The sequence below is a fragment of the Myotis davidii genome, unplaced genomic scaffold, assembly GCF_000327345.1.
Source record: "Myotis davidii unplaced genomic scaffold, ASM32734v1 scaffold200, whole genome shotgun sequence".
NCBI classification, from domain to species: domain Eukaryota; kingdom Metazoa; phylum Chordata; class Mammalia; order Chiroptera; family Vespertilionidae; genus Myotis; species Myotis davidii.
In genome coordinates, this window is record NW_006293700.1 from 2987792 (window position 1) to 3000774 (window position 12983).

A 12983-nucleotide genomic window follows, 5' to 3' on the forward strand; every position below is an offset into this window, starting at 1 on the left:
AAGCAAACTTCACTGGGGATGGATCCAAATAGCATATAATTAACATAACCACTTATATCTGTGGTTTTGGAAAGTAACATGTGTTCATCTATATTTTCCTTTTGCTCGCCGTCCTGGGTTCACTTCAGCTCAGCTCAGTGGAAAAGGCAGCATCTTAGAAGGTCGGCAGCTGTTCCGAAAAGTCCAACCTCGGGAATTCTCCGTTGGTTTGCACCATCTGCCCTCGTGGCTCCTAATGATGCCGTGCATGTGAATGTGCTCTTTGTAGGATGTTGAGACAAACCCCGCTAGGCATGGGGGTTGCACACAGAATAAGGAACTGCATTCTTCTTATGGCCCAACAGGAATAGATGTATGATTGGGAAGTTCTCAAATAAGTTAATTAACAATGTTAGCACTTTACAGCTTGCAAAGTGCTATCATATATTTTCTCTTATTCTTGTATTGGAGATATCTAGAGAAACAGAATCAATTAAATAATGTATACATATATACACATGTATACTTACATAAAATAGATAAATAGAATGACGTGTGTGTGTGTGTGTGTGTGTGTGTGTGTGTGTGTACAGAGAGAGACAGACATTAAGGAACTGGCTATGCAATTCCTTAAGGACTGACAGGTCTGAAATCCACCGGGCAACACAGCAGGTGGGAAGTTCAGGTAAGCGTTGTTGTAATCTTTAGTCCGAAGTCCACAGAGCGGCCAGGCAGACTGCAAACTCAGGGAGGGTTTCTGTGTTGCAGTCTTGAGGCAGAAATGCTGCTTCTTTGGAAAACCTGTCTTCACTCATAAGACCTTGAGCTATTCTGTGAAGCTCATTCGTTTTATGGAGGAAAATCTGCTTTACTCAAAGTCTACTGATTTAAATGTTAATCACATCTAAAAAGTACTTTCACAAGTTCTGGACTGGTGTTTGATCAAGCAACTGGGCACCACAGCCTGGACAAGCTGACACAGTCCTCAATACAATGCTGCCTATCTAGTCTTTATTTTCCACATTATCTAGATGGGACTACTGAGTCCCAGAAAAGCTAAGTCCCATATTACAGCCACCACCCCTCACCAGGCACTTAGTAGACTTTCTGAATCTTTATTTCTTTCTAAAGTGAGAAATGGAGTATTTCAAAGACACCGTCTGACTTGAGTGCTCTATGGATTTTTTACAATCTTGATATCAAGTTAAATGAAATTCTGTTCAAAGGATGCACTCCACTCATGTCCTTCCCCGCCCCCCCGATCTTTCATTCACGCACTAAAGAGGGGCGTCTAAGCTCTTAGTTGTGCTTTCTTGGGAAGAGGGGCCAAGCAGACTCCAGAGAGGAGAGAGCCACAGTCCCTGCTCCTCAGGAGCTGGCAGACAGGGCGCTCATGTTCCTCCAAGCTGACCCAGCCTCTATTTCTTTGCTCTGTGGATGCTGGAGACTCTGCAAGAACAAATTACCTAGAAAGAGGTTGCCTGATCATTGGAGTGGGTGTAAGATGGGAGGTCTCTCCATCTCTCTGTTGTTCCTTTCTTGGCAGAGTTGCTACGAATAATATTAAAGTTCCCTTCACCAGCCTTCTGCCAAATGGTTTGCTTCCTAAAATCGAATCCTTTCAAACACAGAAATACATCACGGGGAGCGGAACAGAGTTTATTTCAGGAGATACTGAGAAAATATCAAAACACTATCTTTAGTCAGAAGAGAACCAGAACATCTCCTCTCAAAAAAAATTGTTTTTGTATGTGAGAAAGAAAAAACCAAAAGAAGAATTTGGTAAATATGTACACCTGGTTGCTTCTCTCACCTCCCTGCCTCCGCCCCCTGGCCCCCAACCAAAATGAAAGGCATTATGCAAGCTTAGGACTGACATCAACATGGGTGTGGATGACTAAGTCTTTGCAAAGTCCTCATTCAACAGCCCACAGATGTGGAGGGAGAGAATTGAACTTCTGGGTTCCTGGTACCCATAGGGCCAGAATAAGTAAAAGTCAACGGAACTTTTTAGTGACTCCTTCTTCGCATGTGTGCTGTTATGCAAATCAACGGAGACTGCTTGAGCAGGAATCTCTTCTGTCCTGGGAGGACCGAGGGAACATCTGAGGGCAGAAAAGACTAGTGGCAAACCCAGGGCCACCTGCCTTAGAGGAGGGCCCATGTGTTCAAAGAGCCCGGATCCTAGAACTTCCGTCAGAGACTGTTCTTCCTCTGGTGCAAATCACAGCATAGACTTTCTGCTTTTCTGCATCCAGAAGTCTTCCGGGAAATAGCTGGAAATAGAAGATGGGTGGGTGAAACGCATGAGATCCTTACCAGCTCCCCACTTCTTCCTTCAACCAATAGTTCGGCCTTTGGTGTGTAGGCTCAGAATGCCACTGTGCTTGGTCCTGTTCCTGAAAGTAGACCATTCGCCATGTTTCTAATGCTGCTTCCCACAGGCCTTTTCCTTCCTGTCAACTTAAACAAGTTCTTTCCTCCTGGAAATTCCTGCCATTGTGTTTCCCCATGTTGTTTTCTATTGCTGATCAAGTTTTTTAAAATTATATTATATCCCAAGAAGATAAACCAGGAATTGCTGTATAGTGAAGAGCTTATAACTCACTCATTTTCATCTCTCAGCATGTATTTGTGAAGGGAGGGAGAGGGGAGGGAAGGAGGGAGGGAAGGTGGGAGGGAGGGAGGGAGGGAAGGTTAGTGAAGAGGGATGAGAGAAAGTACCTGTGCTAACTTCAGTGCAAGGCACAGAAGTTTCCGTGTGTTTCTGTGGAGTGCTGAATGTCAGCGACTATAAAGCAGATTATCACATAGGAGGCCCAAGCTAGAACATTTTCTACATATTTTAAGGCACAAGGCAGATCAAGTTCACCCAATGCAACATCAGTCCAAATCCTTTTTAACTGAGATATAACTGATGTATAACATTGTATTAGTTTTAGGTGCCCAACAAATGATTTCATATACATATGTATTGTGAAATAATCGCCACAATAAGGTTAGTTAGCATCCATCACCTCACATAGTTACACTTTTTTCTTGTGATGAGAACTTTTAAGGTCTACTCTCTCAGCAATTTTCAAATATATAACACAGTGTTGTTAACTCTAGTCACCATGCTGTACATCACATCCAAGGACTTGTTTATTTTATAACTGGAGGCTTGTACCCTCTGACCCCCTTCACTCATAACACACACACACACACACACGACCTCAGTCCAACTCTTAAATACTGTTGGCAAGCTAGATGGTTCTGAACTAAGGCAAATAAACTATAGTCAAATGGATTTGGCATGGAAACCACTGCTTGAGTGAGAGGATGTGTTGGAAAGTGTTGAACATATGAGCATTAAAGAGGTCTGCAATTGTATTTCAATGGGAGAGAAACACTTTGTGTTTTTTATTTCCTCCCAGTTCTGGCCAAAGGCTATTCCACATATATCCCCAGACATTCTTACACTCACCCCAACTTCCATATAATAGGAGGCCTCGTGTGCCGGATCTGGTTGGATCCCTAACAACCTCGAAGACAGGGAGGCAAGTGGGAGGGACCTCATTTTGAGGATGTGGTAACTGAGGCTGAAGTAGGAACTGGCTGGTCCCAGCAGCCAGCGGCTGTAGAGCCATGGGTTTTACTTCCTTGTCCTGCATTCTTGCCAGCAACAAACTCCCATTATCTTTCAAGGACATAGAATCAACAAGTTGGCAAATTGAGGCAAGTCTCCAACTGCTTGACTTCCTATCACACAGAGAAATCAATGCAACCAGCTTTTGGTACCTCTTAATGCACGTGCTAGGGGCCCTGTTCTTAACTCCGTATGATCCAGGAATGTCTGTATCTAAGCGAAGAACTAAAACCATTATCCAGGCGATTCAAAAGGGATGAAGTTTCATCCAGAAATAACGTCTGTTCTCACTAACTCAGTGCTTGGAACATGCACAGCGTGATAATTTTCAAAGCCTTCCCATCTGAGTTTCCTAAGCAACAAAACTGGATGTTAGCAATTCAACCTAAGTGAAAGGACCAGGTGTGACATGTCCTGGGTTTGGTTTGCAGACATGACTGGAATTAGCAAAATGTTTTCATTTAGAAAGAGAATCACCGAGTGTTGGAGGTGAAAGGAACCTTAGAGTTGACCTAATCCAGATCGCCCCCGGGGGTTGACCAGTACTATCCCACAAGTAACGGTTTGTAATTGGCACCTCCTTTGCCCCGTGCAAACACGGGTCTGTTTGCTGGAGCCCTGGATGCCAGTTGTTGGAGGTGACAGAATTGAAAGCCCTACTCCTGCATAGTTATGATAAATGAAGCAATAGCTAAATGCCATTAAGGGTTTGCTGTACTAAAGTAAATCTCCATGTTGGGAAGTGTATCCCGTAGCTCCGAGCAAAAATCCTCATTTGTTATATTTATCGTGTTAAAAGAAACTCTGCAATAAGACAATAAACTTACATTTGGCTTATTGCATCACACATCATCCTTGGTATATATTGAAAAGTCTGCCTAGGGGATTGTCTTTCTGGAAGAACTCCAAGTTTCACACGATATTTAAAAATAAGCCATTTCTTTACAGTTGGCAGATTGAATTTGAACATGAGTAATGCACATCAATATCTTATGGTTTCTTTAACATGAGTATAGGGGCCCTAAGGGCCTAAGGGTTTGAATGTTTGTTTGTTTGTTTGTTTGTTTGGCTGGGTACAGTGAACTTCATTGATGGTGCATGACAAGGTTGGGCTCCCTAAGCCCCTCCCCTTTTTCAGATGGAAACCATGGTCAGGAGATTTTCAGTGTGTTGAGGGGTCGATTTGGGGCAAGGACTCCCCAGCAGCTAAGGGCCTCTCTTCCTCTTTCTGGGGCTGGTAGTCCAGGGGGCTCTTATTCCTTGGAGGCCATGTGGACCATGAGGTCCACCACCCTGTTGTCACAGGAGACAACCTGGTCTTCAGTGTAGCCCAGGATGCCCTTGAGGGAGCCCTCTGATGCCTGCTTCACTACCTTCTTGGTATCATCGTATTTGGCAGCTTTCTCTAGTTAGCAGGTTAAACCACAACCAACACATTGGGGATGGGGACACAGAAGGCCATGCCAGTGAGCGTCCCATTCAGCTCAGGGATGACCTTGCCCACAGCCTTGGCAGCACCAGTAGAAGCAGGGAAGATATTCTGGGCAGCCCCTCAGCCATCACACCACAACTTCCCAGAGGGGCCATCCACAGTGTTCTGGGTGGTGGTGATGGCATGGACTGTGGTCATGAGTCCCTCCATGATGCCAAAGTTGTCATGGATGACCTTGGCCAGGGGGGCCAAGCAGTTAGTGGTGCAGGAGGCATTTCTGACAACCTGGAGGGAGTTGTCATACTTGTCATGGTTCATACCCATCACAAACATGGGGGCACCCACAGAAGGGGCGGAGATGATGACCCTTTTGGATTCACCCTTAAGTGAGCCCCAAACTTCTACATGGTAGTGAAGACACTGGTGGACCCCACAACATACTCAGCACCAGAATCACCCCATTTGATGTTGGCAAGATCTTTCTCCTGGAAGATGGAGATGGACTTCCATTGATGACAAGCTTCCTGTTATCAGCCTTAACCGTGCCTTTGAACTTGCCAAGGGTTCCATACTGGAACATGTAGACCATGTAGTTGAGGTCAATGAAGGGGTCATTGATGGCGACAATATCCACTTTGCCAGAGTTAAAATCAGCCCTGGTGACCAGGCGCCCAATGTGGCCAAATCCGTTCACTCCGACCTTCACCATCGTGTCTCAGGGTTGTGGCTGGCACTGTGCAGGAGGAGAGGCTGTCTGACGAACAGGGGAGCAGAGAACCTGTTGTGTGTTTTTTCTGTAGTAATTATTTTCTTCAAGAATGTACTCCAAATCAGCTTGTGCATATGCTCAATTTTCAAGTATTGAAGGTAGCCATATTTGTTAAATTGCCATCAACTAGACCACAGACTGTATTAGTAATACAATGTTTTAGTATTTCTTCAAATTATCTACCAAGGTAAAATTACCTCCATCTCACTCTGATTGTGGAGTCAAGGAATTCTGAAGGGCCTCTTTGGACCTTCCATTTTATTCTTTGTCCAAAAGGTTGGAAGATAACAGAATGCTTTCATTTATATTTTTACTTTTCTCCTTGCTCTTTGAAGTGATAAACATCAGTAAAATACATCTAAAATGGACAGGTGAACAGATAAGATACGGAAATATAAACTATGGATGGTCAGTTCAAGAATGCTGGCAGCCATCCCAATATTAAGGTATATTAGCAACAGTGTGACTTCCTAGAAAATACAGAGGGACCTAGTTCCTTATGGTAAGAGCCTAAGGGTGGATGGCATCTGACCAATGCTTCCTAAGGAGTGTTTTAGTGACTAACTATAGTAAATGTCACTTTGCCCTTGGCCTCTGAGGGTAGATATTCGAGGTGAGCATTCCCAACTTGCCTTTAATAAACCCCCTGAGTCCATTTTCTATGGGTTTGCCTAAACCTTCCTGAGGAAATTTTTAACTTGAGCCTCCAGACTCTCCTAGAGTAGGTGATGAGAACCTTTATTGTAATTCACTGATCCGCATTTTTAAAGGAAAATCTGAAGTGTACTCAAGTAAAAAGGACTTAGTTTTGTTTGAGAAAAAATATAAAATAAATAATAATTAAATACTGTTCTTTAAACTGAGGAACCACAAATCTTTAATTAGCATCTGCAACACATTCTGAAATATATTATACTATAGTTTTACTTACAGCAAAAAGAAAGTTAGGAGCTGGAAGGGAAAACAATGAAAGGTACAAAGGAGGCATAAGAGGGAGAAAGGGGAAAGCTAAGAAGAATGACCTAGAAGCAGAGAACCTGGAAGGATAAAGAGAAGGGGGAGAAAGAAGAACAAGAGGAAAGAAGTTTGGAAGTCCTGTTGTCAATTAGAGATAAACTAGTTTTTCAGTCTGATGTTGACTGAGCTGTATGGCCTCAAGATGTTCAATCATTGTCTTTTGAAATGTATACTAGATGCTGAATCTCTAAGCAGTCACTGTCAGAAGTACAAATAATAACTGAGACCAGCGACACCTCCCAAGGTCATTGACAAAGGTGGATGAAACCAGGCCAGACCTAACTAGGTAAGGGGGGTTTCCGGTTTCTTCCTCCTCCAAGAATTGAGTGCTTTAGATACACAGTCTTTACTAAGCAGCTAAGTGCCTCCTTCCACTGCCCTCAAACTTTGATCTCCATGCTTTGCCTTATCAACTTGGAACACTGGGTTCAGGTTAGGAAAGCCAGTTGGGCTGCCTATATCTTACATGGTTTTACAGATCCCCCACATACCTGTTCTTGGCCTTCATCTTTCAAAACCGAAGTCCTGTTCATTTCAGCCTCTAATAATAGGAGGAGCTTTCATTTATTTAGCAATGTCTGTGTGCCATGTAACAACCATGTTATGACTGTGCTTGTAACAACCATGAAATGACTGTGCTTGTTAGCTTCATTCGACAGCTTTGTAAACTGAAACACAGAGAGGTTAAATAACGTGCCCAGAGAGGTTAAATAACACAGTCAGTGATAAAGACCATGTCCAAGCCCAGGATGTCGGACTCTAAAATCCACTCAGTTGACCCTCGTCTTCCGCATTATTGAGCCCTCCCTCTCCCTTCCGAATCTGACTTCGGGCTGCTGCTCCTCTGCCTACGTCTGCCCTGCACCCAGATCATCGTGGACCAGACTTCAAGCTCCTCTTCGTGAAACCTTCCTGGACTGAATGAAATTGGCTCATCATCTTCCTTCCCCACATGAGGCTGCCCAGAGCTCCACACATCCCAGGATGAAGGCTTGCCTGACAAAATTCTGTCACCAGGGCTCACCACATAAATAGGATTCATCGTAAGAGAAGCACGTGCTCAGTGCCGTATTGTCTGCATTTGTGGTTTTAGTTGTAGAATAAAACTTCTAGAAATCATGAAACCCTGCTAGCTAATAGCAATTCACTTAAGAAAACATAAAGCAGGGAATTAAGAGAAAAAAATTACCAATAACTAAGAGAGGAGAGATGATTACTCCCCCAAAACTATTCCAAGGGGTGGTTATTCCCACAAATGTGCCTAAAAACAATAGGCAATGAAGGGAAGAATGGATGTTTTTCAAATCACTTAGCCCCTAGAATTTAAATATATATATACTACATTAGGCTTCTAAGTGCAATGAACTCATACAAAGTGACTGTATTTGCATTAGTTAGGGAATTTCAGGTTGCAAGGTTACCTTCTTGGAATATCTTTGAGCAATCTGTATCCTTTAAAGAATGGTGAACCCATGTCTCCAAGAGGATTCGCTCATGTGGGCTCTCTTCTCTTTTCCAGATCTTGGCCATTGTGTCCATCCTGTTCATCGTACTCTCCACCATTGCTCTGTCTCTCAACACCCTCCCGGAGCTTCAGGAGACGGATGAATTCGGACAGGCCAGCGACAACCCCCAGTTGGCACACGTGGAGGCGGTGTGCATTGCTTGGTTTACCATGGAGTACCTCTTACGCTTCCTCTCCTCGCCAAACAAGTGGAAGTTCTTTAAAGGCCCACTCAACGTCATTGACTTGCTGGCCATCTTGCCCTATTATGTCACCATCTTCCTCACGGAGTCCAACAAGAGCGTGCTGCAGTTCCAGAACGTGCGGCGTGTGGTCCAGATCTTCCGCATCATGCGGATCCTCAGGATCCTGAAGCTCGCCAGGCACTCCACAGGCCTGCAGTCTCTGGGTTTCACCCTCAGACGGAGTTACAACGAGTTGGGCTTGTTGATATTGTTTCTGGCCATGGGGATCATGATCTTCTCCAGCCTGGTGTTTTTTGCGGAGAAGGATGAAGACGCAACCAAGTTCACCAGTATCCCGGCATCCTTCTGGTGGGCCACCATCACCATGACCACTGTAGGCTACGGTGACATCTACCCAAAAACATTGCTGGGGAAGATCGTGGGCGGCCTCTGCTGCATTGCCGGGGTTCTGGTGATCGCCCTCCCCATCCCAATCATTGTGAACAATTTTTCTGAGTTTTACAAGGAGCAGAAACGCCAGGAGAAGGCAGTGAAAAGGAGAGAGGCTCTCGAGCGGGCCAAAAGGAATGGAAGCATCGTCTCTATGAACTTAAAAGACGCCTTCGCTCGAAGTATGGAGCTGATCGACGTGGCTGTGGAGAAGACAGGAGAGCCGGCCAAGACGAAGGACCCCACCGACGACAATCACCTGTCTCCCAGCCGGTGGAAGTGGGCCAGGAAAGCTCTGTCGGAAACCAGCTCCAACAAGTCGTACGAGAACAAGTACCAGGAGGTGAGCCAAAAAGACTCCCACGAGCAGCTGAACAACACGTCCGCCTCCAGCCCACAGCATCTGAGTGCGCAGAAGCTGGAGATGCTGTACAACGAGATCACCAAGACCCAGCCTCACGGGCACCCCACCGCCGACGGCCAGGAGCAGCCCGAGCGGCCCTCAGCCTACGAAGAGGAGATCGAGATGGAGGAGGTGGTGTGCCCACAGGAGCAGCTGGCCGTGGCGCAGACCGAGGTCATCATGGACATGAAGAGCACCTCCAGCATCGACAGCTTCACCAGCTGCGCCACCGACTTCACCGAGACTGACAGGTCGCCCCTGCCACCGCCCTCCGCTTCTCACCTGCAGATGAAGTTCCCGCTGGACTTCCCGGGCACCGAGGAGCCCCAAAGAGCCAGGGGCCCCCCTTTCCTAACACTCGCCAGAGAGAAAGGCCCTGCGGCCCGGGATGCCTCCCTCGAATACATCCCGGTCAATATAACTGGGCACCTCGAGGCCAGTGGTTCCCAAAGCGGGCCCCATGGCCCCGGGCCATCTGACAGTGCCCCCGAGAGCCCTAGGAGTTCGCTGAGGAGCAGCCACCCCCTGAAAACCAGGTCATTCAAGGTGAATTTCAAGGAGAACAGAGGCAGTGCCCCGCAGACCCCGCCCAGCACAGCCAGGCCTCTGCCGGTCACGGTGGCTGACTTTCCCATCACCACCCCGCAGCTCATCAGCACCATCCTCTTAGAAGAAACCCCCCCACAGGGAGACAGGCCCCTGCTGGGGACTGAGGTTTCCGCACACTGTCAGGGACCCGCCCGAGGGCCCAGCCCCCGGGTTCCCAAGCAGAAACTCTTTCCTTTCCCATCCAGAGAGAGGAGGAGCTTCACCGAGGTGGACACTGGGGAAGACGATGACTTCCTAGAGCTGCAAGGGCCCCGGCAGGACGCGCAGGCCGGCCCCAGCCCTAACTGCTTTGCCGATAAGCCGAGTGACGGGAGAGACCCTTTAAGGGAAGAGGCCTGTGCGGGCTCTTCCTCCCCCCAGGACACAAGTCACAACTGTAGGCAAGACATTTACCACGCCGCGGCCGACATTAAAAAGGACAATAGTCAAGAAGGGTGCAAAATGGAAAACCACTTATTCGCCCCAGAAACACATTCCAACCCAGGAGACACAGGTTACTGTCCCACACGTGAAACCAGCATGTGACTAGTTACAAAAGCAATAAAAAAGAGAAAACACTTGTTTCTTAAAATTCCGGCTAAAAATGCCTGTGAACTAACACATGGGACGCTCGCCTCCTCCCCCCCCCAAAAAAGTGCATAAAAATGTTATTTTTGCATGGCATGAGCAGTTTAGTTTAAGTACTGTTTAACTAAAGAGTCGAGACTGCTTTTTGTAACAAACAAACAAAAATGACTGAGGATCAGTGACCCAATAAAGAGAGCTCTGCTAGGAACCGGTGTTCTGCAATGTCTGACATTTTTGATCCTTTCATTTCAAATTGTACACGGATTCTCCACTGGCAGCTTTTCTGTTACAATGAATTTTAGAATTTGCACATGAAAGGATGAAATGTCATTGCGTGTGTTCGTAAGGACGAGGAGCAAGGTGTGCTCTGAGCTTGCAAAATGTCTACCTTTGTGAATAGTGGGGCCCAGGATGCAAAAGTGTCCAGAACCTCTGGGAACAAGTGTCTGAGTCACAGGTCCATCCTTCGCAGCTACCGAAGGGTGCAGACTTCTTGTCGCAACATTGCAACCTCTTCTTAAACCACCTCCCATATCTCGCTTTGGGTTACAAAACTCTTCTGAGTACGTCTGTTTAGAGGAATACAGTATTTTTATTTCCTTGTGATATCATTCCTAGGGTGCATTTTTCCCTTATTTTGCCCCTGCTTCATTATGGCATTTGTGGTTTTCTTTATCTATTATGAACATAGGCAAGATTTAATGACCAGATATCAAAACACTTGGAATTTAAGCTTGAAATGTTGCCCTCAATTATATGTCATGCCACAGCAAAATTACAGAAATGCATTTTTTTAAACACCTGAAAATAAGGAAAAGGTTATATCATATAGCTAAACATTTTTTTAATGGCACTCCACATTTGGAAATCAGTTTTGGGTGTGTTGTTGTTGGGTTTGTTTGTTTTTTAATTGTATGTTGGCCCTCTTGAGATGCCTGTATTTTCTACTTGTACTCAATATAATCCTTTCTATCTAAAGATCTAAAGATAGAATGCAGATATGCCAAATGGGAATTCCAAAAGGTGACTTTTAACAAACAACAGAGCTATTTAAGTGGGACTGCCATCCACCCTCATAGAGTTGGATTCAACAAAGAGTTACCAGAGCCCTAGCCAGTTTATTCAGTGGATAGAGCGTCGGCCTGCAGACTGAAGGGTCCCGGGTTCGATCCCAGCCAAGGGCACATGCCCGGGTTGCAGGCTTCATCCCCAGTGTGGGGCATGCAGGAGGCCGCCAATCAATGATTCTCTCTCATCATTGATGTTTCTATCCCTCTCTCCCTCTCCCTTCCTCTCTGAAATCAATAAAAAATATATTTTTTTAAAAAGAAAAAGAGTTACCAGAAAAAGCAACCTGAGCTGGTAATGGGTCACTAGTATTTCCCAGTAGGGATGGGGGGAGGGGGCACACCGCCATGTTGGGAGGGCCGCAGGTGCCAGCAGCACCCTCCAGTAACTGCAGGACGTGGAAACACCCACCACCATGTTTCCAATGTCTCCAACGGATGGTCAAGCTTACCCTGGTGGAAACCACTTCCGGGATTTCCTACTGAGAACAGTGAAGTCCAGAGGAATTACGCGCTTGCTTTGGTTGCCCTGCTGGTAAAGTCCATGCTGGAACCCAGGTCGTTCGAATCCAGTTTGCTTCACAGGAAACCAAGGCTCTGGCCCAGATGTGCGGCTACCGGAAGTGTGATTCTGGATGGGCCTCAAAAACCTCCTCTCGGTCTCAGTTTTGCCCCAATAAAAACCTAGACAAAATTATTCCTTAAACCTTCAAATTAAGATGATTCATTGGTCTCTCAGGAATGTCCAAGCTTTGCCTCCCCATAATGCGTTTGTCAGTCTGTGTGTGTGTGCGCACGGGGAAATAGGAAAATTCTGGGCCAAATTTAAAGCACAACTTTTTGTTTAGAGAAAGGAAATATTCTAAATTGTTTTCTATTTTTAAAATGTAAAAAGCACTGGAAAAAGACAACCCAAATATTTAAGGAATATACTTAAGGAATAACTTTTCTTTATTAACAGAATCTGGTCATTATATCTCAGATAATAAAACAAGTCCATCCTAGTTGAAATCCAAGCAGCCCTACTGCTAAAAAGAATTGTAAACATTTCTTTTTCACTGTGATTAGAATTTCTTAATGGTTTTCATACTTGTTTCAAAACATAACCTTTAAGAGCTTATGATCCTTAGTCATCGATATTTCCATTACTCATACTTATTTTAGTGTCTAAAACTAAACGTTGGTCAGTTTTTGTAAATCTAGAGCAGTGGTTCTCAACCTTCTGGACCTTTAAATACAGTTCCTCATGTTGTGACCCAACCATAAAATTATTTTCGTCGCTACTTCAGAACTGTAATGTTGCTACTGTTATGAATCGTCATGTAAATATCTGATATGCAGGATGGTCTTAGGTGACCCCTGTGAAAGGGTTG

The 12983-nt window shown here is 45.4% G+C and overlaps 1 protein-coding gene and 1 pseudogene across 2 annotated transcripts in view; one reads left to right on the forward strand and one right to left on the reverse strand.

Annotated features, from left to right (window-relative positions):
* KCNB2 (potassium voltage-gated channel subfamily B member 2) overlaps positions 1–10601 on the forward strand; it is a 334334-nt gene extending 323733 nt beyond the window's left edge. For both annotated transcript variants that reach the window (XM_015566256.1, XM_006767323.1), the window contains one exon: positions 8345–10601. In XM_015566256.1, the coding sequence (XP_015421742.1) occupies positions 8345–10501 (2157 nt within the window). In that variant the 3' untranslated portion in view covers positions 10502–10601. The remainder of the gene's footprint in view (positions 1–8344) is intronic.
* On the reverse strand, positions 4760–5801 carry LOC102772500 (annotated as a pseudogene).
* Positions 10602–12983: the final 2382 nt, after the last annotated feature.